The sequence below is a fragment of the Mustelus asterias genome, unplaced genomic scaffold (genome assembly GCF_964213995.1).
Source record: "Mustelus asterias unplaced genomic scaffold, sMusAst1.hap1.1 HAP1_SCAFFOLD_63, whole genome shotgun sequence".
NCBI classification, from domain to species: Eukaryota; Metazoa; Chordata; class Chondrichthyes; order Carcharhiniformes; family Triakidae; genus Mustelus; species Mustelus asterias.
The window spans coordinates 1,484,420-1,510,977 of NW_027590128.1; the positions used below are offsets into that span (position 1 = coordinate 1,484,420).

The following is a 26,558-nucleotide window of genomic DNA, read 5'->3' on the forward strand; positions in this document are numbered from 1 at the left end:
TCGATGTGTAGTAATGTGTGCTATGGTGTTCTGTTCTGTATGAGCATGTTCATGTTTGCGTCCACATGTTTGCGTGTAAATGTTTTGCAGTCTGTTCATCTATATGCAGTCTGCTAATTTGTTTATATATATTTCCATGTATGTTTGTTAATGTGTATAACATTGTGCGTCTTTATATCTATATTCCTGTCAGCGTGAATGTGTGCTAATATATGTATTTATTTGAGATGATGTATGTGCTTGTCTATTTATGTGGGTCTGCATGCGTGTGTATCTGTCTGTATTGTGTCTCTGCATGTATGTGTTTGTATTTGGGACTGTGTACCTACTCACGTATGTGAATGTGTATGTACTTGTGTGTTTTATGTGTATATGTGTGCGTTTGTACATATTTGATTATCTACGTATGTTGTTGTTTTAGTGACTGTACAAGCGCGAGTCTATGTATCCGTGTGTGTGTGTGTGTGTGTGTGAGAGAGAGAGAGAGAGAGAGAGAGAGAGAATATGTGTGTGTGCCTATGTATATTTGTGTACGGATGTATTTATGTATGGGTGTATTTTTGTGTGGGTGTATTTGTGTCTGTGTGTATTTGTGTGTGTATTTTCGTTTGTGCCTGCGTTGTCCATGAGTGCATTTGTGTGCGCATTCTTGTTTCTCTGCATGTGTGTACGTTTGTGCAAGTATTGCATGTACCTATGGTGTGTGAAAGTGTATCTGTGTGTATGCATGCATCTGTGTGTTCTGTGCATGTGTATGTGCTGTGTATGTGTGCTTCTATGTCTGTATTTGAATGCGCCTGTCCGTATTTCTGTATATGTGCATGCATTTGTGTGTGTGTATTTACATGTGTCTTTCTGCATTTGTGTGAATATTTGTGAGTATGTGTATTTGTGCGTGTATTTGTGCATTTGTGTCGATGTGTGTGTGTGTCTGTGTGTGTGTGTGTATGTGTACGCCCATGTGTGTATTTATAATTGTGACAGTTCTGTGCGGTATTGTCAGTGTGTGTATTTTTTAACTGTTGCTTCAAGTTTCACCGGCAATCATTAACTGAACATGATCCAAACAATATGAATAATAGAGCACATTTTCAGTGTTTGCTGTATAAATTTCTTTTATGTGAGTGGCATGGTGATATCAGGAGAGCGAATGAAATAATTCATTGATGCATCTCAGAAACCTCAGTGACAGAACAGTGAAAACCGGGGAGGATTCTATTATTTGTTTAAATTTGTATCATGGGAAATCAATTCCAGCACATGATTAACAGGAACAAGAGTGTGGCAACATTTTAAAATTATGTTGCATAATTATATATGTATATAAGTACACACACACACACACATATATATATATATATATATATATATATATATAGATGTATATGTGTATTATATACTTCAATGACACTTTGATAATGATACTTCAAAATCTGCAGCAAGTAAACGGAAGCTAATTTGTACTGTTGACAACTGAGTCCTTATAGTAGAGAGCCGTTCCCTTCCAAACACGCTACTCGGGGAGAGTGAGGAGAGTGAGCTCATAGTTTCCTACTCTCAACCTGGTGAAGCAATGTCCCTGATGGTTCTAACCACTGAGGAGGTGGAGGTACAGTGGATTAAATAAGGCCATTCCTCCTCTTTTCATTGAGGAAGTGGTGGTACATGGGTTAGCTACTGCTCCTCCCCTCTCTTTGTTGGGTGAGTAGGAATCCGGTATGTTCACAATTTCATTCTCCCTCTCTCTGATGGGGGGATTATTGCTCCATGTTTCTGTGTGACCCTCACTCCAGTGGGTGTGGTGCAGCAGCTTAAATATGACATCAATGCGTAAAGGCATGGACAACGAGAGAAGCAGGAACACCGAGATCTAAATGTTGTGTTCGTTTGTCAGAAATGTTCAAATTGTCGGATTTTTCCTCAGGGAGGAAAGTCGGTGAAGATATTTTGCAGAATCATGTAATGAATGTGCTCTACTCTGTCTCGAACACAGGGTGTACCTGAGCTGGGTGCACTGGTTCAACAAGACTTGGGCCTGAGACCTGAAAATATCTGACTCAAACCAAAGATATCTAATGGAAGTAAAACTGAAAAACAATCAATTAAGCGTTTGGCTATTTCATTTATCGTTAGAGGAAAAATATTTTATTATTTTTATTGAAGTTTTTAATGTTCGCGAATGATTCTCATTGACATGAATTAACGGTGTCCATCAGTGCAAGGGAAATGTTCACAAAACTGGGTTTACCGCTGGATTTGTCAACTGTTCTGTTGATGATCTTCAAGGGGATGGCTTCATGTCCCACCACACAGGAGTAAGAAGCACCGCTGGACCACTCCTCTGCTGCAATGGATAACAGGCTGTACATGAAGAAGGAGCTATTCCCGTTCTCCGCGACCACCTCGGTGTTCCTGTAGTTCCCAGGATTCACCGGCTTGTCGTTGACAGTCCATTTGACGAAAATCTCTCGCGGGGAGAAACGTCTCACTAAGCAGCTGAGGGAGACGAATCTCTGAGCGGAGACTTCTTCTGTCGAGGGCAGGAGGACAGAGACGAACGGTTCCCGCGGATTTGGATCTGCAGAAAAAGTACAATAAATGTCAATAAACTGGAGGATTCTGGAGACAATGAAACTGCTGGCTAGGGATCAGAAAAATGTGCTTCGCTTTCGATTTTAAATGTTTCCATTTTTGACTTCCAGCTTGGAGGAGAGTTGAACGCAATTGTTTTCTCAAATAACTCAGCGGGTTGGACTGGAAAGTTTCAGAAAGTTTACAGCACTCAATCAGGCTCTTCGGCCCAACTGATCTGCTTTTTTATTGGTTTTCATGCTCCACATCAGGCTCCTCTCTCCTTATTCGATCTAAATCCAATAACATCGCCTTCAGTTCACTTTTCATTCATCAACACATCAAATATCCCCGTAAAAATATCTGCAGGACCAGAGTCTTTAGTTAGTGGAGTTTCCACTCAGGGGACACCATTAATGCACTGAATACTAAATATTGACCAGTCCACTTACACTGGAAATAGACACAGTGACGCATTTATTGCTTCAATCTCTCAGCTCACCTGTTTCCTTGTGGATGGATTTTCTTAAAGGAGTCGGTAGATCCTGATGGCTCACCACGCAGTGAAACACAGCCGCACTCAGCCAGGCTTCTGTCGAGATGTTTAATTTGCTGACCACGCTGTCAGGATCCGCTCCTGGCTTTTCGGCAATCTCTGATTTCAAATACTTCCTGTCTCGGATCCAGGACACGTTGACTCCATAAGGAGCATTAGAAATGATGCAGGTTAAGGTGACTGTTGCCTCCAGTAAGACCTGTTCTATTGGTGGTGGCTGTATCGTCACTGTTTGATCTTGGCACTGGGAAGGATCTGTAAATGACAAATGAAAATCAACCCAAGTTCCCTCTTCAGAAGCAGGACAGTAGTATTCACCCTAAAGGAGAAAAAGTCGCCTTCGAGATATCAACCTCTAAGTATCGCCTTTAAACTTCTATAGACGATGGAAAACCAGCTTGTTCTGTGAAATTATTCTCTTTATTAAAATATTTTAGCAGCGGTATCATTCTCATGAATCAGCATTGCAGCATTCCAAACCATGCCCCAACTCGGGAACACAATACTTGTCATTGATTTATTATTAGGGTGAATGCACTTTCCAACATTTAACCCCTCCGCTGTGACCTGTGAAACAGTCCAACACCAACTGTTTCTCCAAATCTTACCAGCCGTCTCAGGAAAAAAGCTGACATCAAGGCCGCCTCGCTCACTATGTTACTTCAAAATAGAAAGAAACACTCTTTCAAGGGGAGGCAGTGGTATTGTCAATGGACTTGTAATCCAAGAGACCGAGGACAAGACTCTAATTGAAGAGACACGGATTCGAATCTTACCACTGCAAATGGTGAAATTGGAATTCAATAAAAATCTATAATTAAAAGTCAAATGATCATCATGAAGCCGTTGTTGTGAAAGCCCACCTGGTTCACGAATGCCCTTAAAAAAGTAAATCTGCTGTCTTTATCTGGCCTGGCATGCATGTGACTCCAGATCCACAGCAATGTGGTTGACACTTAAGTGACCTCAGGGATGGGAAATAAATGCACATCTCATGAAGGAAGAACAGAAATTGCTGTTGTGATGAAATTCTGAATGGGGCAATAATGCAGCAAACCACATGACAGTAAATTAGAAGTTGTTCTGTGCTTTGTACTAACTTTAATAGATCCCTAATTCCGATTAACATCGGAATGGTATATTTTATCCTCGGTTTGAGTCTCTTACCCAGAGATCCGCTGATGTTCTGACTCTGAGTGAATTCTTCATGAGTGACCTGGCAGGTATAGACCGCTTTGCTGATCCATTCCTGAGCGGAGACTGTCAGCCGACTGCTGGCCGAGAAGTTCCCATTCACTTGACAGGCGGGAGAGGTGACAATTCCTGAATCCATGGGTTGTCCATTCTTCAGCCACTTCACCGTCATTGACTTTGGCCGGAAATCGATGATTGAACAGACGATGGTTGCAAATTTTCTGCTGGTGATTTCTTCACTGGAACTCACGGTGAGGATAACGGTTGGGGTGATAACGATTGGGCCTTCAACAAACAAATGTTCAGACGTTACTTGAAGATTCAATTGACATCAATTAAAATTAGTTCTTTTATTTTAGCAAAATAGCTGCCGATTTGAGAATTATATCCATGGTTTGGTTGAATTGGCAGGGAAATGGCGAATGGAATTCAACCGTCAAAAGTGCCACACAATGCATTTGGGGAGGGAAAACAAAGCAAGGCAATAAACTGGAATGTTAAGAGGGATTGAGGAAATGCAAGACCTTAGAGTGCACGTCCACAGGTCCTTGTAGATGGTAGGGTAGCTGGAAAAGTTGATCAAGAAAGCATATCGGATTAGTTTCTCTGTTATGTGAGGTATTGAATACAAAAACAGTGATGCAATGATGGAGCTGTATAAAACGCTAGTTAGGCCACGTTTGGAGTTTGCTGTACAGTTCTGGTCACCACGTTGCAGGAATGACGTAATGACTCTGGAGAGAGATGAGGTTAACAAGGATGTTGCCAGGGCCTGAAAATTGCAGCCTTGAGGCGAGATTGGACAGGCAGGGATTTTTCTCCTTGGAAAAAGAAGAGGCTGAGGCGTGACGTAATTGTGGTTCACAAAATTATAAGGGATGTAGGCAGAAATAATTCATTCCCTAAGTGGAGGGCTCAATTACCAGGGAGCATGCTCATTTAAAAGGTCATTACGTCTGCATCTCAGGTGCTTTAACCTGCATGGCTACGGCGCAAGGGCTGGAAAATGGGCTCAAAATGTCAGGCTAGTTTATTCGTTCTCCCTTTTCGCCAGAACAGACATGATGGGCTAAATGGCCTCATTCTGCACAGTAACAGTCCTGTTGTTCTTTGGTTCTGAACAACTTTTCAGTCAGTAGACACTGACCTGGATTTTGCATAATTCAATTTTTTTCAGTGTACTACAAATCAGTTATAACTAAAGCCTTATACAGTTCAATCACAGCGTTCCTGTCTTGCCCAAGTTCCACAACACTTACATTGCATTCCAATGCTCTTGACGGAGTCGCTGTGTCGAACCTCACAGTCGATTTTGCTGCACTCTCCCTTTGACTGGGTGATGGTTAACTGGCTGCTCAGGTTCCCTTCGTGTTTCTCACTGATGGATAAGTCTTAAATCCAGTGGTGATCAGTTGTCCATTTTTCTTCCAGGTGAGACTGGTGATTTCTGGAGAGTAGTCCATCGCCAAACAGCCATAGGTGACGGAGCCGCCGGTGTTGTGTTGCTGACAGGAGGAGATCAGGCTGTACAGAGTGGGAGGAGACGGTGTCACTGGGAAAAAATAGCCGAATGAAAATGTTAACCTCTTACTTGCGTTTATTAATTAATCAAACATGTTTATACAATTTATTTTTCTATCAGATTTAGCGCTTGGTGCTAAAGGGATCAAGGGATGGGTAGTAGGCGGGATCAGGATATTGACGAGCCATGATCAAAGTGAATGGCGGAGCAGGCTCAAAGTGCCGAATGGCCTACTCCTGCTTCGATTTTCTATGTTTTTACATCACGATTTGACTAGAATTATGAACTTATCCTCATATGTCCCTATTAAAACATTTGTGTCCAGAACATTGTGAACATCCTTTTACTCTGGTTGTCTTTGATCCTCAAGTCACTTTCTGTTTGTTTTTAACCATGTTCTGTTTCATTAATAAACTTTCATCAGTAAAAATATTTGATTGTTGTGGACTTTTCCTGATGAGATTGATGCACTTTAGGGAAAGTGGGTGAGAGGGGTTGGCAGGCTCTTTAACAGAAAGTGAGTCCCTCTAAGGTAATTGGCAAAGGAGCCAGAGGGGGAGATGAGATTTTATTTTTGACACAGCGATGTTAGAAAATGGGGATCAGGGAATCAATTAACCCTTTCTCCCCTTTTCCCAAACTCTGAAATGATTCACGGTGATAACCCTTATTGGTGACAGTGGTTAGATTTTATTCAGTATCAATAAGAGCTGACACAGTCTAATGTCTGAGCAGTCGTATCAAAGTGCAGCAGCATTACCATTACACTTTGGGTAGAAGCAGCATCTCCACGGAAATGCTCCCTGCTCTGCCCCAGATGCCATGGCACCAGTCAATGCAATATGTAAAACCTCGACTAATCTCTGTGCTCGGGGAATCCCTTCTTGTACTTCGTTACATCACAAAATCTATGGAGACTGATTTAACCCAATCATTGTCCAGCTAACATAACAAAACCTGTCACTGAACCATCTGTATCTGCCCAAGCCACATCAAACTCTAAAACCAATTGTCTTCCCATGCTCCGTCCCTGGTACAGGGAGTCAGCATTCCCATGCCAAGCAGTGAAAACATGGTGGCCTTCACACCCAGGTGTCATCTAGGACTCAAGGCCCTCTTGTTTTCTCTGTCCTCTGGGAGCTGTTTATCTCCCTGTTCCCACACAGCAAGTTGTCTGTTCTCAGCTCTGCTGGATTTCTGCTGAAGTTTGGCCCCTTTTACACCTTTCGGATCAGTAAACATTTGGTCAATGACCCAAACCACAATTTCCCATCCTGTCACCTGTCAACCATCCTTACCCCGAGTGTAATCACAACAGGAATAAAAACAGGAGAAGTGTAACAATCAAATTCAAACTGAATGCACAGCCAGTCATAGAATTTAATTTAATGTTCACTAATTCGCAAGAAAACCCAAAGTTGGGGGTCCCCCAGGATTCTTACAGTCCATACCTTGAGGGGGGAGGAGAACTCTCTCTCTGATCCTCACTCAATTTCACTGTTATTTTCCAGTTCTCTTCTGGTCCCACCTGGGGTAACATCGACTCGATCTTGTCCTCTCCTGAAGGAGCACCGTGAGTTTTAGGTTACTCGTACATAAGGACAGATGCTTCAAGCAACAGATCAAGCATGGATGTAAAAGATTCTCTAGCTCTCTCTTTACCCGTATCCAAATTGTGGACAGTTCTTATTCAGTATTATTTCTCCCAAGCGGTTAATTGTCCCAATCTATAATATTATTCATTTTACTTTAATTTCACTCACTTTCTGTCCATGTGTATTGTGTTTAATTGGACCCTGATTGTTTTGAACTCAGTTTCTCTCTGGAGTGTGTTTCAATGCCTTGATGATGTCCCAATGTTGTCTCAATCCCCTGGCCACATGAACCATGTCATCTCCTGCTGTGTCTCAAGTAGCTGTGTGTGTTTGGGACCCGCTCTTCACTCCATCTCACCATGAATTTAGGCTTGCTATTTTTCACATGTAACAAATCACATCTGTACACTCACTCCGGTATCCCAAAATCATGTCACACATTCTTAACTCTCAGATGCGCGGATGAAAAGATCAAAGTGAGTGTCTGTCTTTCTTATCTCCCCCTGTTATGGTGCTGATGTTTCATGCAGTGACCAGGCTTTCAAATGTAGATTTCTTTAAAACAAAGTTCATGAACAAAGATGTAAATATCTCCCAGAGAAAGTGATCAATTTATTCATCCCAGCTACACATTCCAGCCTTTCACTAGACTGTAGGTGGATACCAGATTGATATATTTTATTCAACCACACCCAAGGTGAGTTATTCCAATTTCTTTATTGTCCAGGACAATATATTCACAATATCTTTAAAACAGAAATTAAACATTCACATTTGATTTCAGGTATTAACATATTCTGTTAGTTTGTTCTTTATTGTCGATGTCAGGCTGGGGTTGTTCCCCTTGGAGCAAAGGAGGTTGAGGGGAGATTTGATAGAGGTGGACAAGATTCTGACAGGTTTAGATAAGGTGGACAAAGAAAAGCTATTCCCATTAGCTGATTGGACAAGGATGAGGGGGTCACAGATTTAAGGTTTTGGGTCAGGGATGCGGGGCGGGGGGGGGGGGAATGTGAGGAAGAATATTTTGATGCAGTGAATGGTAATGACCTGGAACTCGCTGCCTCCGAGGGTGGAGGAAGTGGAGACAATAAACAATTACAAAGGAAATTGGATGGGCATTTGGGGGGTTTTGGACAAAAATGCTGACTAAAGATCTCTGAACTTCCTCACACCGTCACTCTGTGATCCGTGTGAAATCTGAAACCAGGTATTCGCAACAAGACTCAAAGAGCATCAGCCCACTGGAGGCAAAGTCATGAGACCGGCCAGTCCAGCAGAAAGAAACCCTCCGACCCTCCTCATTGACTAACTGTGAGAATGAACAAAATGTAATCCTGGATGTAATTGAGAGCAGAAACAATAACAGCAGAATCCAACCCGTGTGATCACACCGTGAGTTCACACCAGGGAGAAACCGTTCACCTGCTCTGTGTGTGGGAAGGAATTCACTCATTCATCTCGCCTGCTGAGCCACAATCTCACTCACACCAATGAGAGACCCTTTAAATGCTCGGATTGTGGAAGTGGTTTCAAAAGTTCTCGGGATATGATGATCCACCAGTGCATTCACACTGAGGAGAGACCGTTCAGCTGCTCTCACTGCACAAAGAGATTTAGAACGTCATCCCACCTGCGGCAACACCAGTGAGTTCACACTGGGGAGAGACCGTTCACCTGCTGTGCGTGTGGGAAAGGATTCACTCAGTCATCCAGCCTGCGGAGACACCAGCGAGTTCACGAATGATGACAGGGGTTGGATTCTGCTGTTCCTGCTGCTGTTAATCACATCCAGGACTGAACCATGTTCATTCTGACAGTTGGTGAAGTGGGAGGGTCGGAGGGTTTCCTCCTGCTGGACTGGCCGGTCTCACGACTTTGCTTCTCGTTCTCTGATGCTCTTTGAGCCTGGGAGAGCACATTTCCACTGAAAGGACATTTATTTTATCCTGGATAGTAAATAGTGTTTTTCCTACCACTACAGGTAGATCTAAAATAAATACAGAAAGAGCTGGAAAAACACAACACGTCTTGCAGCATCTGTGGAGAGAGAAACAGTGTTAATGTTTCACACTACTGGATTGGGAATCAATCTTGTGAACCTCCTCTGAACTGCTTCCAATGCATTTATGTCCTTTGTTTAATAGGAGACAAAATTGTACCCTGTGTTCAAGGTGCAATCTCAGCAACGCCCTGCACAACTGGAGCATAACATCTTTACTTCTATGTTCAATTTCTCTCAGAATAAAGGATAACATTCCATTTATAAGAACTTTGATTTGTTTGAACTAAGATTTATGGGGGTTCTCTCGTTTACAATAACTTCCCTCATCGTAAATCACACCAGGTTTGTGACTTAACCATATGGCAAGAAAGGATATTTTAAACGGTGAATTCAGAAAGTTTATGAACCATTAAAAATGTAACAAGTCAGAAAGATAAAAAAGCAAAGTATGGATCTACAGCAAAAGGAGGAAAGCTGAACTTTAACTTCTCTCCATCCTTCTCAAACCAGGACATGAAGTGATGGCTCTGAAAACGTGGATAACTTGTAAAACTAACAGCTCCCAACGTCTCTCTGCAGGGCACATTGTGAGGCACTGCTGCCTCACAGCAGAGGGTTCGAGTCCCGGCTTGGGTCACTGGCTGTGCAGAGTTCGCCCATTCTCCCCGTGTCTGTGCAGGTTTCCTCCGGGTGCTCCGGTTTCCTCCCACAGTCTGAAAGACGTGCTGGTTGGGTACATTGGCCATGCTAAATTCTCCCTCAGTTTACCCAAACAGGCGCCAGAGTGTGGCGACTGGGGGATTTTCAGAGTAACTTCATTGCAATGTTAATGTAAGTCTATGTGTGACACTAATAAACAAACTATAAAAAAAGTTAACTTTAAAAAACTTTTACCAAATTGGTTTCTCGAATCCCTTTTTTATACTTTAAAAATGTAGAAAGCCCAGCTCAGCCAATTGTTAGGAATTAGCCATAACTTGTCAATAATGAAATTGATTTGGTTTTTAGCTAATTGCACACATTGTCTTAATTTTAAGACATATCTTTCTCTCAAACGATATCTCTTAGCTTGGGGTAGCCTGATAATTGGGTCGACCGATAATTGGTTCACATCAGTCACTCAATGTTGAGACATCTTGAACAGGAGCCGATTCATTCCCTCCAGTCAAGGTTAACAAGTCCTTTCATCTTTTTTTATTCTGTCAGCATGGGAAGGGAACATCTGATAATTCCCACAGCATTTTAACCATTCTTAATGTGTTTATAATTCGAAAAGTTATAAACTTGTGTTCAAATTTACATTTCCAGCCTTTATAACATATGTATTAATGAATCATTTATTATTTAATTGTCTCACAATTAAGGCTGTCTATTTAACTAACCTGGCTGCTTTCCAATTGTGGGAACTTCACGCCACAAAAATGGTAGTTAGAGTCATAGAGGTTTACAGCATGGAAACAGGCCCTTCGGCCCAACTTGTCCATGCCGCCCAGTTTTTACCACTAAACTAGTCCTAATTGCCCTGTAATATTACTCATGATCTGTGCTTCCAAGCATTTTGAATGTGCATCTACAACAAGCAAACACATGTGATTCATGAAAGGCCCCCCAAAGTCCACATGTAGTCTGGACCACGGCCTATTAGGCCACTCCCGAGGATGAAGTGGTAATGTACCCAGTGTGTTGGGGGGGAATGAACTCAGAAGAATCATTCAACACTTAAACCTGATTCAATCGACAGACAGTTTATTGAGTTACGCCAGCGGGGAGAAGCCACAGGGGCTGACCATGTGTAACTCCACCCAATAAAGAAAATCATCAATTCTTATCCAGTTACTCAGCCCATCCCAGCTGGACACAATCCAATCAGAATGGTTATAGATTACACACATTACAGAAAGGTCCAATGAAATTAGTATCTGGGCATCATGGGGCTTTGTGATCATCTCATGGACAGATAGGTGCCCCCATCATGATGTTTTCCAGACACCCTTATCTACCATCCTTGGGGTTTTCTTTGTACATAGACTGAGTTTGAAAAGGGGTGGATTAAAAGTTCTCAAATGGATGTCAGCACCCTTCCTTTGTTCCAACCTAACGACCACACGGTCTGGGAATCATTTCTATTTAATAATCTCTCCTTTTAAACTCTTTTCTTCAGTATCCAATTCCAGAATTTTCCTTTTCATTGTGTTACTTGTGTCAGGAATAAATCTTTGGACCTGACAGGAAGTTTAACCCAAGATCAATCCAACACAGGATTGGTCAGAATCATTTCATATGTACCAAATTTTAAATAACCATTACAAATTAAAACTCTCATTCTCACATGTGAGTTTTATCCGGATTAAAATTCCTGCATGTTTAGTAAAATATCCTGGAATCCTGTCTCTGTCCAGTAAATATGGCTCCAGGTTCATAACTTTTGAAAAAAAAAGTTTTATTAATTACACTTCCTTTTTAAAAATCTGTTTGATTTAAATCACAGACAAAAAACCTCAAAGCTTAAAGCTTTCAACCCACAAATATCGTCCATACACAAACAGAGTAACTTAGCATGTGCTTTACAATAACAATAACCAAAATTAATTACTTAAGCATTCTTCTGATGCTGTTTTTAAACTCCCAAAAATGCCTTTAATTAAAGACTCAAGGTAAGGTTAATTCTCCAGAAAGATAAACCTTAACAAATGTAGCCCAAAACAATGATAAAACACATCGGCAAACATCCACATAAAACAAACAAAACACACAGGTTCTCACAACTTGTAAATTTCAATCAATGAATCATCAGCATTCTCTCTCGCAGCTGTAGCTTCTTAAAGCGACAGAGCACTGCAAGCTCACAACTCCTTGATTAAAATAAGATGCAAGATCCTTCATTGTAACTGAACCTTTTTTAAGCCAACTTCCAAGGCCTGATTTTATCGGCAACATCTAATCTTTGTTGATTTAAAATCCCAGTTGCAAACTCTTTGTTCTTTACCTGGGGTTGAGGTGACAACAATATAAAATTCTCAGTTATTTCAAATTCCTCCAGGCTATGCTTAAAATTTCCACATTTAACTGGCTCCAATAAATCCACAATTATAAACTAAAATAGACACGAGTTTCTGGGCGATTTAAAAACAAGTTAAAAACAAGATGCCATAGGAAAGATAGAACAGGAGGAAAGAAAGGGGGGTGGAGTTGCACTTTTGATTCAGGAAAACATCACGGCAGTACTGAGAGGGGATATATCCGAGGGTTCGCCTACTGAGTCAAAAGGGGTGAACTGAGAAATAAGAAGGGGGAAATCACTTTGATAGGGTTGTACTATAGGCACCCAAATAGTCGGTGGAAAATTGAGGAGCAAATATGTAAGGAGATTACAGATAGTTCCAAGAAAAATAGGGTGGTAATAGTCGGGGATTTTAACTTTCCCAACATTGACTGGGACAGACATAGTATTCGAGGCTTGGATGGGGAGAAATTTGTTGAGTGTATTCAGGAGGAATTTCTTATTCAGTATGTGGATGGCCCGACTAGAGAGGGGCAAAACCTGACCTCCTCTTGGGAAATAAGGAAGGGCAGGTGACAAAAGTGTGAGTGAGGGATCACTTTGGGACCAGTGACCATAATTCCATTAGTTTTAAGATACCTATGGAAAATGATTGGTCAGGTCCAAAAGTTAAAATTCTAAATTAGGGCAAGGCCAATGTTGATGGTATCAGGCAGGAACTTTCAACAGTTAACTGGGGGAGTCTGTGGGAAGGCAAAGGGACGTCTGGTAAGTGGGAGGCTTTCAAAAGTGTTTTAACCAGGGTTCAGGGTAAGCACATTGCTCTTAGAGTGAGGGGCAAGGCTGGTAGAAGTCGGGAACCCTGGATGACTCAAGATATTGAGGCCCTGGTCAAGAAGAAGAAGGAGGCACATGACATGCATAGGCAGCTGGGATCAAGTGGATTCCTTGAAGAGTATAGAGGGTGTCGGAGTAGAGTTAAGAGAGAAATCAGGAGGGCAAAAAGGGGACACGAGATTGTTTTGGCAGATGAGGCAAAGGAGAATCCAAAGAGGTTCTACAAATACATAAAGGGCAAAAGAGCAACTAGGGAGAGAGTAGGACCTCTTAAGGATCAACAAGGTCATCTATGTGTGGGTCCACAAGAGATGGGTGAGATCCTAAATGAATATTTCTCATCAGTATTCACTGTTCAGAAAGGCATGGATGTTAAGGAACTTGGGGAAATAGTGATGTCTTGAGGAATGTACTTACAACAGAGAAGGAGGTGCTGGAAGTCTTAAAGTGCATCAAGGTAGATAAATCCCCGGGACCTGATGAAGTGTATCCCAGGATACTGTGGGAGGCTCGGGAGGAAATTGCAAGTCCCCGAGCAGAGATATTTGAATCATCGATAGTCACAGGTGAGGTGCCTGAAGATTGGCAAGTGGCAAATGTTGTGCCTTTGTTTAAGGAAGGCTGTCAGGGGTAAGTTTTTCACTCAGAGGGTGGTGGGTGAGTGGGATCGGCTGCCGTCAGTGGTGGTGGAGGCAAACTCGATAGGGTCTTTTAAGAGACTTCTGGATGAGCACATGAGATTTAATAGGATTGAGGGTTATAGGTAAGCCTACATATAAGCCTAGGTAGGTAGGGACATGACCGGCGTAACTTGTGGGCCGAAGGGCCTGTTTGTGCTGTATTTTTTCTATGTTCTATGAAAAGCCTGGGAACTACAGGCTGGTGAGCCTCACATCTATAGTGGGTAAGTTGTTAGAAGGTATTTTGAGACACAGGATCTACAGGCATTTAGAGACACAAGGATTGATTAGGGACAGTCAGCATGGCTTTGTGAGTGGAAAATCATGTCTCACAAATTTGGTTGAGTTTTTTGAAGGGGTAACCAAGAAGGTCGATAAGGGAAGTGCAGGTGATGCTGTCTACATGGACTTTAGCAAGACCTTTGACAAGGTACCATATGGTAGGTTGTTGCATAAGGTTAAATCTCATGGGATCCAGGGTGAGGTAGCCAAATGGATACAAAATTGGCTTGATGACAGAATGTGGAGATGCCGGCGTTGGACTGGGGTAAGCACAGTAAGAAGTCTCACAACACCAGGTTAAAGTCCAACAGGTTTATTTGGTAGCAAATACCATAAGCTTTCGGAGCACAGCTCCTTCGTCAGATGGAGTGGATATCTGTTCTCCAACAGTGCACAGAGACACAGAAATCAAGTTACAGAATAGTAATTAGAATGTAAATCTCTACAGCCAGCCAGGTCTTCAAGGTACAGATAATGTGGGTGGAGGGAACATTAAACACAGGTTAAAGAGATGTGTATTGTCTCCAGACAGAACAGCTCGTAAGATTCTGCAAGATCAGGGGGAAAGCTGTGGGGGTTACTGATAATGTGACATAAATCCAACATCCCGGTTTAGGCCGTCCTCATGTGTGCGGAACTTGGCTATCAGTTTCTGCTCAGCGACTCTGCGCTGTCATGTGTCGTGAAGGCCGCCTTGGAGAACGCTTACCTGAAGATCCAAGGCTGAATGCCCGTGACTGCTGAAGTGCTCATGTAGGTTGTAGAAAGTTTTTTTCAAACTGGAGGCCTGTGACCAGTGGTATGTCTCAGGGAACACTGCTGGGTCCACTGTTATTTATATATTATATGATTTAGATATATATATATTGTTGGATATTGGATATATGTTATATGACATGAATATATTAATGATTTGGATTGGATTGTAGGAGGCATGGTTAGTAAGTTTTCAGATGACACCAAGATTGGTGGCATAGTGGACAGTAAAGAAGGTTATCTCCAATTGCAACAGGATCTTGATCAGTTGGGCCAGTGGCCTGACGAATGGCAGATGGAGTTTAATTTAGCTAAATGCGAGGTGATGCATTTTGGTTGATCGAACTAGGGCAGGACTTAGTCAGTTAATGGTTGGGCGTTGGGGAGAGTTAAAGAACAAAGAGATCTAGGGGTACAGGTCCATAGCTCCTTGAAAGTGGAGTCACAGGTGGACAGAGTGGTGAAGAAGGCATTCGGCATGCTTGGTTTCATTGGTCAGAACATTGAATACAGGAGTTGGGACGCCTTGTTGAAGTTGTACAAGACATTGGTAAGGCCACATGTGGAATACTGTGTACAGTTCTGGTCACTCTATTATAGAAAGGATATTATTAAACTAGAAGGAGTGCAGAAAAGATTTACTAGGATGCTACAGGGACTTGATGGTTTGAGTTATAAGGCTGGATAGACTGGGACATTTTTCCCTGGAGCGTAAGAGGCTTAGGGATGACCTTCGAGAGGTCGATAAAATAATGAGGGGCACAGGTCAGCTAGATAGTCAATATCTTTTCCCAAAGGTAGGGGGGCTTTAAAGTGAGAGGGGAGAGATACAAAAGGGTCCAGAGAGACATTTCTTTCAAACAGAGGGTGGTGAGTGTCTGGAAGAAGCTGCCAGAGGTAATAGTAGAGGCGGGTACAATTTTAAAAAGTATTTGGACAGTTACATGGGTAAGATGGGTGTAGAGGGATATGGGAAATTGGGACTAGCTTAGGGGTTGAAATTGGGACTAGCTTAGGGGTTAAAAAAGGGGCGGCATGGACAAGTTGGGCCAAAGGGCCTGTTTCCATGCTGTAAACCTCTATGACTAAATCAACTGTCTGCTGAAAGGGTTAACTTTTCTACAGAACCTAAAGGGGTGGGGAGTGAGCAGAAAACACTTGGCACACAGTTACGTCACTTTACGTAATTTTAAAAAACTTCTCGAACAACAAAACAAAGTTGATTTTAAACTTCATCTATTAATTCTTTTGTTCTCTTCCTCAACCTAATTATTTTTATTTGATCAGTTTTTGTTAGGGATTGGTAACTTCTGTTCTTTATAAACTGGTTCACTCATTTTGTTAATTCTACATGGGCTCGGAGAATCAGAACCCAGACTTTATCATCCTTATCCTTTTTCTCCCTTTGCCACCACTCCCTCTGTTTTGCGGGAGGGTCGTGGGGATTCCAATCAGAACTAATCATTTTATCATAAAAGTGAAATACTGCGGATGCTGGAATCTGAAACAAAAACAGAAAATGCTGGAAAATCTCAGCAGGTCTGACAGTATCTGTGGAGAGAGAATAGAGCCAATGTTTCGAGTCCAGATGTCCCTTCATAACAGCTCTTATGAAGTGTCATCCAGACTCGAAACGTTGGCTCTATTCTCTAATCATTTTATCGATACGTTTCTTGTTCTTAGTTTGAGGTTTAAAGTGAGAGGGGAGAGATACAAAAGAGTCCAGAGGGGCAATTTTTCACTCAGGTGGTGGTGAGTGTCTGGAATGAGTTGCCAGAGGCAGTGGTAGAGGCGGGTACAATACTGTCTTTTAAAAAGCATTTAGACAGTTACATGGTAAGACGGGTATCGAGGGATTTGGGCCAAATATGGGCAATTGGGACTAGCTTAGTGGTAAAAACTGAGCGGCATGGACAAGTTGGGCCGAAGGGCCTGTTTCCATGTTGTAAACCTCTATACCTCTATAACTTCCTAACATCCTGTCACTCTGTGATCCGTGTGAAATCTGAAACCAGGTATTCAACAAGACTCAAAGAGCATCAGCCCACTGGAGGCAAAGTTGTGAGACCGGCCAGTCCAGCAGAAAGAAACCCTCTGACCCTCCCCATTGACCAACTGTGAGAATGAACAAAATGCAGTCCTGGATGTAATTGAGAGCAGAAACAATAACAGCAGAATCCCACCCCTGGAATCACTCGTGAACTTGTTGGTGCCTCAGCAGGTGGGATGAAACTCTGAATCCCTTCCCACACTGAGAGCAGGTGAACGGCCTCTCCCCACTGTGAACTCGCTGGTGTGCCTTTAGGTTGGATAACCGACTGAATCTCTTCTCACACTGAGAGCAGGTGAATGGCCTCTCCCCAGTGTGAACTCGCTGGTGTGTCTGCTGGTGGGATAACTGAGTGAATCCCTTCCCACACACAGAGCAGATGAATGGCCTCTCCCCAGTGTGAGCTCGCTGGTGTGTCCGCAGGGCAGATGACTGACTAAACCTCTTCCCACACTGAGTGCAGGTGAATGGTTTCTCCCCAGTGTGAACTCGCTGGTGTGTTCGCAAGCTGGATAAGTCAGTGAATCCCTTCTCACACACAGAGCAGATGAATGGCCTCTCTCCAGAGTGAACTCGCTGGTGCGTCTGCAGGCTGGACGAATGACTGAATCCCTTCCCACACTGAGAGCAGGTGAACGGTTTCTCCCCAGTGTGAACTCGCTGGTGTGTCCGCAGGCTGGACGAATGACTGAATCCCTCCCCACACTGAGAGCAGGTGAATGGCCTCTCCCCAGTGTGAACTCGCTGGTGTGTCTGCAGGTTGGATGAATTACTGAATCCGTTCCCACACTGAGAGCAGGTGAATGGCCTCTCCCCAGTGTGAACTCGTTGGTGTATCTGCAGTGCAGACAACTGACTGAATAGCTTCCCACACTGAGGGCAAGTGAATGGCCTCTCTCCAGTGTGAACTCGCTGGTGTGTCTGCAGGCTGGATAACTGAGTGAACCCCTTCCCACACTGAGAGCAGGTGAACGGCCTCTCACCAGTGTGAATGCACTGGTGTATCCGCAGGTGGGATGACTGAGTGAATCCCTTCCCACACTGAGGGCAGATGAAGGGTCTCTCTCCAGTGTGAACTCGCTCATGTGCCCGCAGGCCGGATAACTGACTGAATCCCTCCCCACACTGAGGACACATCAATGGTCTCTCCCCAGTGTGAACTCGCTGGTGTGTCTGCAGGTGGGATGACAGAGTGAATCCATTTCCACACTGAGAGCAGATGAACGGCCTCTCCCCAGTGTGGCTACGCCGATGAGCTTCCAGCAGAGAGGGGGCTCTGTATCCCTTCCCACAGTCCGCACATTTCCATGGTTTCTCCATGGTGCAGGTGTCCTTACCTCTCTCTTGGGTGGACAATCAGTTGAAGCCTCGTCGACACACAGAACACGGGTACAGTCTCTCCCTGCTGTGAATGGTGTGATATTTATTCAGGCTGTATTACTGGTTAAAGCTCAGTGCACTCACTCGCGTGTGGCAGTGTGTTGGTGCTTTTCCAGTCACACTGATGTTTGAACTCTATTCAAATTGACAGACCGGACAATAATTTCTCCTTCTGGATTCAAAGTCTGATGATATTGAGGTCCCATGGAATATGACTCTGCCAGATCTGGACGTGACGTTTGAGATTTCAGCCTGTGATTCCTCTTTTGATAACCTGTAAAACGAGTTTACAAAATTCACCACTGTCAGTACAGGATAGAAATTCAGAACAATTCTAGTTTAGAACCATAGAACCATAGAAAATTACAGCTCAGAAACAGGCCTTTTGGCCCTTCTTGTCTGTGCCGAACCATTTTTTGCCTAGTCCCACTGACCTGCACTTGGACCATATCCCTCCACACCCCTCTCATCCATGAACCCATCCAAGTTTTTCTTAAATGTTAAAAGTGACCCCGCATTTACCACTTTAGCCAGCAGCGCATTCCACACTCCCACCACTCTCTGCGTGAAGAAGCCCCCCCTAATATTCCCTTTAAACTTTTCTCCTTTCACCCTCAACCCATGCCCTCTGGTTTTTTTCTCCCCTCGCCTCAGCGGAAAAAGCCTGCTTGCATTCACTCTATCTATACCCATCAAAATCTTATACACCTTTATCAAATCTCCCCTCAATCTTCTATGCTCCAGGGAATAAAGTCCCAACCTATTCAATCTCTCATGTAACTCAGCTTCTCAAGTCCCGGCAACATCCTTGTGAACCTCCTCTGCACTCTTTCAACCTTATTTACATCCTTCCTGTAACTCGGTGACCAAGACTGTACACAATACTCTGAATTCGGCCTCACCAATGCCTTATATAACCTTACCATAATACTCCAACTTTTATACTCAACTTTTCTACTTTCTCTGGAACATTCTTTCCCCTCTCATTCCTCAAAAGCTGTGAATCTCCATCCCACACACTCTCCCTCCATTCTCATTCAGAAACAGGGACCAGTTTCCAATCCTGGAAATTTGAGTCTGTCTGAAGCTCAATCGTCATTCACACAAGGCCCGCGTTGTGATTGGCTGGAGGACCAGAGTCCTTCCGGTCCTCCAACTCTTCCCATTGGTCAACACCTTAGTATAATGGCCCGGGGGGGGTGGGAGTTCCACCGCACATGAGCAGCTTCCCTCACCCTTGGACATGCGCAGTCCCGGGCCGCCCTGGGAAGGGGAACATTCTGAGGTGTTGACCAATGGGAACTCTGGAGGACAGGAAGTACTCTGGTCCTCCAGCCAATCAGAGCTCCCTATTGTCTGAATGCGGAAGTTGGACAATGAGCTTGTTCAGCTGCTCATTCCTGCCCGGCAAAGCTGCTGCTCTCTCTCTGAATGAAGAATGAGCTTCTGACAGACTCAACCTTCCCCGTCTCCAACATCTGTGAGTAAAACACTTTCTTTTCTTCCCCTTTCCATTCCTTTTCTCATTCTGGGGTGAATTGGGGACTTGCAGCAACTGAAGGGAAAGGAAGTGAATCCAGTCGGTATGTTCCACAGATTTTTAGTCCACTCAAATAGATATATATCTGTCTGGCTACCTGCATAGAGATTTTCAGCTCTCTGTGTCCAAGACAGGACAGTAAGAACTCTCACAACACCAGGTTAAAGTCCAACAGGTTTATTTGGCTGCACTAGCTTTTGGAGCCCCAAGCCCCTTCTTCAGGTCTCACCTGCTTGGGGCTCCAAAAGCTCGTGCTGCCAAATAAACCTGTTGGACTTTAACCCGGTGTTGTGAGACTTCGTACTGTGCTTACCCCAGTCCAATGCCGGCATCTCCACATCCAGGACAGGAAGCAGTGAGCATGGATCTGTCAATCAGCACCGACAGGAGAATTGGGAGGGTGAATATTAGACACAGCAGAGTGAGAATGGAGGGAGACTGTGTGGGATGGAGATTTACAGCTCTTGGGGAATGAGAGAGGAAAGAATGTTCCATAGAAACTAGAATTGTCTGTTCTGAATTTCTATCCTGTACTGACTGTGATAACCTTTGTAAACTCCTTTTACAGGATATCAGAAGGTGAGGATTTTACAGACAGAAATCTCAAACCAAACATCACATCAACATCTGACAGAGTCACTCAATTCATCGGGACCTGAATGCGATCGGCCTTTGAATCCAGAAGGAGAAATGCTTCTCTGTTCTGTCAGCTTTAGCAGTCTTTAAACATCAGTGTGACTGGAACAGGACTGACACACACACACACAAAATCAACTGAGATTTTCCCGGGCATTGACTGTGGAAAGGGCCTCCCAGTTACACAGCCTGAAAAAATATTGCATCATCACAGCAGAGCACTATAATCTTGTTCTGTGTGAGACTTCAACTGATGGTCAAACCTGGAGCAACACAAGGATACCTGCACCATGGAGAAACCGTGGAAATGTGGGGACTGTGGGAAGGGTTGCAAAACCCCCTCTGAGCTGCAAACTCATCGACGTATTCACACTGGAGAGAAGCCGTACACCTGTTCTGTGTGTGGGAAGAGATTCACTCGATTATATCATCTGCAGTGACATCGACTGGTTCACACTGGAGAAAGAGCGTTCATCTGCTTTGAGTGTGGGAACGGATTCGCTCATTTACCCGATCTGCAGAGACACCAGTGCGTTCACACTGGAGAGAGACCATTCACCTGCTTGGTGTGTGGGAAAGGATTTATGCAGTTATCCAATCTGTCAAAACACAAAGTCACTCACAGCAATGAGAGACCCTTTAAATGCTCTGATTGTGGAAGTGGTTTCAAAAGCTCTCGGGAACTGATGATCCACCAGCGGATTCACACTGGGGAGAGACCGTTCAGCTGCTCTCACTGCACAAAGACATTTAGAACATTATCTCACCTGCGGGAGCACCAGCGAATTCACACCAGGGAGAGACCGTTCACCTGCTCTGTGTGTGGGAAGGGATTCACTCATTCATCCAGCCTGCTGAGTCACAATCTCACTCATACCCAGGAGAGACCCTTTAAATGCTCTGACTGTGGAAATGGTTTCAAAAGTTCTCGGGATCTGATGTCCCACCAGCGCATTCACACTGAGGAGAGACCGTTCAGCTGTTCTCTCTGCACAAAGAAATTTAGAACGTCATCCAACCTGCAGGAGCACCAGCGAGTTCACACTGGGGAGAGATCATTCACCTGCTGTGTGTGTGGGAAGGGATTCACTCAGTCATCCAGCCTGCGGAGACACCAGCGAGTTCACAAGTGATGACAGGGGTTGGATTCTGTTCTTATTGCTGCTGTTAATCACATCCAGGACTGAACCATGTTCATTCTGACAGTTGATGAAGTGGAAGGGTAGGAGAGATTCTTTCTGCTGGACTGGCCGGTCGCACAACTTTGCATCCAGTGGGCTGATGCTCTTTGAGCCTGGGAGAGCACATTTCCACTGAAATGATCCACAAAAGCTGATGAAGGACATTTATTTTATCCTCGATAGTAAATAGTGTTTTTCCTACCACTACAGGTAGATCAAAAATAAATACAGAAAGGACTGGAAAAACGCAGCAGGTCTGGCAGCATCTGTGGAGAGAGAAACAGAGTTACCATTTCACACTCTGGATTGGGAATCAATCCAGTAAACCTCCTCTGAACTGTTTCCATGGTATTTATAAAATGGGACAGCACGGCAGCACAGTGGTAAGCACTGCTGCCTCACAACGCCAGGGACCCGGGTTCAATTCCACCCTGGGTCACTGTCTGTGTGGAGTTTGCACATTCTCCCCATGTCTGTGTCGGTTTCCTCCGGGTGCTCCGGTTTCCTCCCACAGTCCAAAGATGTGCGGGTGAGGTTGATTGGCTGTGCTAAATTGACCCTTAGTGTCAGGCGGAGTAGCTAGAGTGGTTATGGGAACAGGGCCTGGATGGGATGGTGTTTGGTACAGACTCGATGGGCAGAACGGCCTCTGTCTGTACTGTAGGAATTCTACGATCCTTTGTTTAATTGGAGACAAAAACTGCACCCAGTGTTCAAGATGCAGTTTCAGCAACACCCTGTATAACTGAAGCAGAACATCTTTACTTCTCTGTTCAATTTCTCTGTCTCTCTCTCCCTGCCTTTCTCTCTCTCGCTGTGCTCTCTCTCTCTTTGTGTGTCTCTCTCTCTCTGACTATCTCTGTGTCTCTGTCTCTCTCTCTCTCTCTCTCTCTGTATCTCTTTCTCTCTCTCTCTCTCCCCCTCTTTCCCTCTCTGTGTCTCTCTCTGTGTCTCTCTCTGTGTCTCTCTCTGTGTCTCTCGCTCCCAGTCTCTCTCGCTCCCAGTCTCTCTCGCTCCCAGTCTCTCTCGCTCCCAGTCTCTCTCGCTCCCAGTCTCTCTCGCTCCCAGTCTCTCTCGCTCCCAGTCTCTCTCGCTCCCAGTCTCTCTCGCTCCCAGTCTCTCTCGCTCCCAGTCTCTCTCGCTCCCAGTCTCTCTCGCTCCCAGTCTCTCTCGCTCCCAGTCTCTCTCGCTCCCAGTCTCTCTCGCTCCCAGTCTCTCTCGCTCCCTGTCTCTCTCGCTCCCTGTCTCTCTCGCTCCCTGTCTCTCTCGCTCCCTGTCTCTCTCGCTCCCTGTCTCTCTCGCTCTGTCTCTCTCACTCTCTGCCTCTCACTGTGTCTCTCTCTCTCTTGCTGTGTGTCTCTCCCTCTCTGTCTCTCTTTCTCTCTCTCGCTCCCCTTCTTTCCCTCTCTGTGTCTCTCTCGCTCCCTGTCTCTCTCGCTCCCTGTCTCTCTCGCTCCCTGTCTCTCTCGCTCCCAGTCTCTCTCGCTCCCAGTCTCTCTCGCTCTGTCTCTCTCGCTCTCTGCCTCTCACTGTGTCTCTCTCTCTTGCTGTGTCTCTCTCTCTCTCTGTCTCTCTTTCTGTCATTCTCTGTCTCTCTTTCTGTGTCTCTCTCTCTGTGTCTCTCTCTGTGTCTCTCTCTCTGTGTCTCTCTCTCTCTCTGTCTCTCTTTCTGTCATTCTCTGTCTCTCTCTCTGTGTCTCTCTCTCTGTGTCTCTCTCTCTCTCTGTGTCTCTCTCTCTGTGTCTCTCTCTGTGTCTCTCTCTCTGTGTGTCTCTCTCTCTCGGTGTCTCTCTCTCTCTCGGTGTCTCTCTCTCTCTCGGTGTCTCTCTCTCTCTCTGTGTCTCTCTCTGTGTGTCTCTGTCTCTGTGTCTCTCTGTCTCTACTCACTGCCTGTCTGTCTCTCTCTCTCTCTCTGTCCCTCTCCCTTTGTCTCTCTTTCTCTCTCCCCCCCGCTTGTCTCCCCCACCCCCCGAGCTGTTCCCCCCCCCCGAGCTGTTCCCCCCCCCCGAGCTGTTCCCCCCCCCCCGAGCTGTTCCCCCCTCCCGAGCTGTTCCCCCCCGGAGCTTCCCCCCCCGAGCTTCCCCCCCCGAGCTTCCCCCCCCGAGCTTCCCCCCCCGAGCTTCCCCCCCCGAGCTTCCCCCCCCGAGCTTCCCCCCCCGAGCTTCCCCCCCCGAGCTTCCCCCCCCGAGCTTCCCCCCCCGAGCTTCCCCCCCGAGCTTCCCCCCCCGAGCTTCCCCCCCCGAGCTTCCCCCCCCGAGCTTCCCCCCCCGAGCTTCCCCCCCGAGCTTCCCCCCCCGAGCTTCCCCCCCCGAGCTTCCCCCCCCGAGCTTCCCCCCCCGAGCTTCCCCCCCGAGCTTCCCCCCCCGAGCTTCCCCCCCCGAGCTTCCCCCCCCGAGCTTCCCCCCCCGAGCTTCGCCCCCCGAGCTTCGCCCCCCGAGCTTCGCCCCCCGAGTTTCGCCCCCCGAGCTTCCCCCCCCGAGCTTCCCCCCCCGAGCTTCCCCCCCGAGCTTCCCCCCCCGAGCTTCCCCCCCCGAGCTTCCCCCCCCGAGCTTCCCCCCCCGAGCTTCCCCCCCGAGCTTCCCCCCCCGAGCTTCCCCCCCCGAGCTTCGCCCCCCGAGCTTCGCCCCCCGAGTTTCGCCCCCCGAGCTTCCCCCCCCGAACTTCGCCCCCCGAGCTTCGCCCCCCGAGTTTCGCCCCCCGAGCTTCGCCCCCCGAGCTTCGCCCCCCGAGCTTCGCCCCCCGAGCTGTTCCCCCCGAGCTGTTCCCCCCCGAGCTGTTCCCCCCCCCGAGCTGTTCCCCCCCCCCGAGCTGTTCCCCCCCCCGAGCTGTTCCCCCCCCCGAGCTGTTCCACCCCCCCGAGCTGTTCCCCCCCCCGAGCTGTTCCCCCCCCCGCTCTGTTTCCCTCTCTCAGACCCACCCTGACCAATTCCTCTGAGACCCACCAGGATTCCCCCCCCACCCCAAATCCCAGCCCGATCCATAGGGGCCCCTCCCCAGCTCCTGAACCCCTGTCCCCACCCCCCCCGACAGACCCAAACCCCATGCTGAATCCCCCTCCCCCCTCCCCTTACTGCCAATGCCCTGTAGATTCCCCTCTGAGCCTAATCCCCCCCGAAATTAAATAAAACTCAATCTGAATGAGATCAGGAGAAACTCCAGGGTTATGAAAAGTTCAAAGACCAAACAGGAGCAGCAAACCATCAGACCCCGACAATTCGCACTCGCTTTCAGCCATTCCTCACAAAAGCTGCTGGGATTGTAACCTTCTGCCCAAAATATTATTTTTCTTTAGTTTCCAACATTCAGCAAGAATTCTGTGACCATCTATTAATCCTGACAGTCTTACGGTGAAGGAAGAAACTGGAGCCAATCTTTACTTGGAATAGATTTATTCAGAGTGAAACATTACAAGTATATACCTCCTAAGTAACTCATTGTTAGTCTCCCTTTCTATGTCATAGAGGTTTACAGCATGGAAACAGGCCCTTCGGCCCAACTTGTCTATGCCGGCCCTTTTTTTAAAACCCCGAAGCGAGTCCCAATTGCCCGCCTTTGGCCCATATCCCTCTATACCCATCTTACCCACGTAACTGTCTCATCGCTTTTTAAAAGACAAAATTGTACCCGCCTCAACTACTACCTGTGGCAGCTTGTTCCAGACACTCACCACCCTCTGTGTGAAAAAATTGCCCCTCTGGACCCTTTTGTATCTCTCCCCTCTCACCTTAAACCTATGCCCTCTAGTTTTAGACTCCCCTACCTTTGGGAAAATATGTTGACTATCTAGCTGACCTATGCCCCTCATTATTTTATAGACCTCTATAAGATCACCCCTCAGCCTCCTACACTCCAGAGAAAATAATTCCCAGTCTATTCAGACTCTCCTTATAACTCAAACCATCAAGGCCCGGTAGCATCCGAGTAAATCTTTCCTGCACTCTTTCTAGCTTAAGAATGTCCTTTCTACGATAGGGTGGCCAGAACTGTACACAGTTCTCCTTCCTAAAATGTGGTCACTCAATTGATGCGATTAACAGCCACAGAGCATCGAATCACTGCAACTGCCTTGGTGTCTCAGCAGTTTGGATGAACAAGTGAATCCCTGCCCACACACACAGCAGGTGAATGAATCTCTGCGTTATGAAATCGTTGGTGTCTCAGTAAGTTGGATAAATCATTGAACCCTTTCTCACACACGGAGCAGGTGAACGGTCTCTCTCCATTGTGAACTCGCTGGTGTGTCTGTAGGTGGGATGACTGAGTGAATCCTTTCCCACACTTAGAGCAGGTGAATGGCTTCTCCCCAGTGTGAACTCGTTGGTGTCTCTGCAGGTTGGATGAATCACTGAACCCCTTCCCACAGTCAGAACAGGTGAATGGCTTCTCCCTGGTGTGAACTCTCTGATGTCTCAGCAGATCGTATGACATTCTAAAGCACTTTGTGCAGTGAGAGCAACTGAACGGTCTCTCCTCAGTGTCCAGCAGCACAGATTGTATGAAGCAACTCCCACAGTCAGAGCATTTAAAATGTGTCTCATTGGTGTGGGTGCCTCGTTGTCCCAGCAGACTGTCAGTCTGACTGAATCCCTTCCCACACACGGAGCAGGTGAATGGCGTCTCCCTGGTGTGAATGCGTCGATGTCTCACCAGACTTGATGACTGAGTGAATCCCCTTCCACAGTCAGAGCAGCTGAACGGCCTCTCCCCGGTGTGAATGCGCTGGTGTGTCAGCAGGAGGGATGAGTGAGCGAATCCCTTCCCACAGTCAGAAC

General features: G+C 45.8%; 3 protein-coding genes across 3 annotated transcripts in view; 2 read left to right on the forward strand and 1 right to left on the reverse strand.

Annotated features, from left to right (window-relative positions):
* The window catches only part of LOC144483343 (uncharacterized), a 263,183-nt gene that overhangs the window by 156,059 nt on the left and 80,566 nt on the right, over positions 1-26,558 (forward strand). The window lies entirely within an intron of this gene.
* Positions 1-26,558, forward strand: part of LOC144483346 (uncharacterized) — a 341,173-nt gene that overhangs the window by 93,341 nt on the left and 221,274 nt on the right. The gene's annotated exons all lie outside the window — the stretch shown is intronic.
* LOC144483342 (uncharacterized) overlaps positions 1,796-26,558 on the reverse strand; it is a 96,358-nt gene continuing 71,595 nt past the window's right edge. Inside the window, 6 exon segments of the mRNA XM_078202058.1 lie at positions 1,796-2,578; positions 3,074-3,382; positions 4,295-4,606; positions 5,581-5,699; positions 17,213-18,325; positions 26,045-26,173. Of these exon segments, the coding sequence (XP_078058184.1) occupies positions 2,187-2,578; positions 3,074-3,382; positions 4,295-4,606; positions 5,581-5,699; positions 17,213-18,325; positions 26,045-26,173 (2,374 nt within the window). The 3' untranslated portion in view covers positions 1,796-2,186.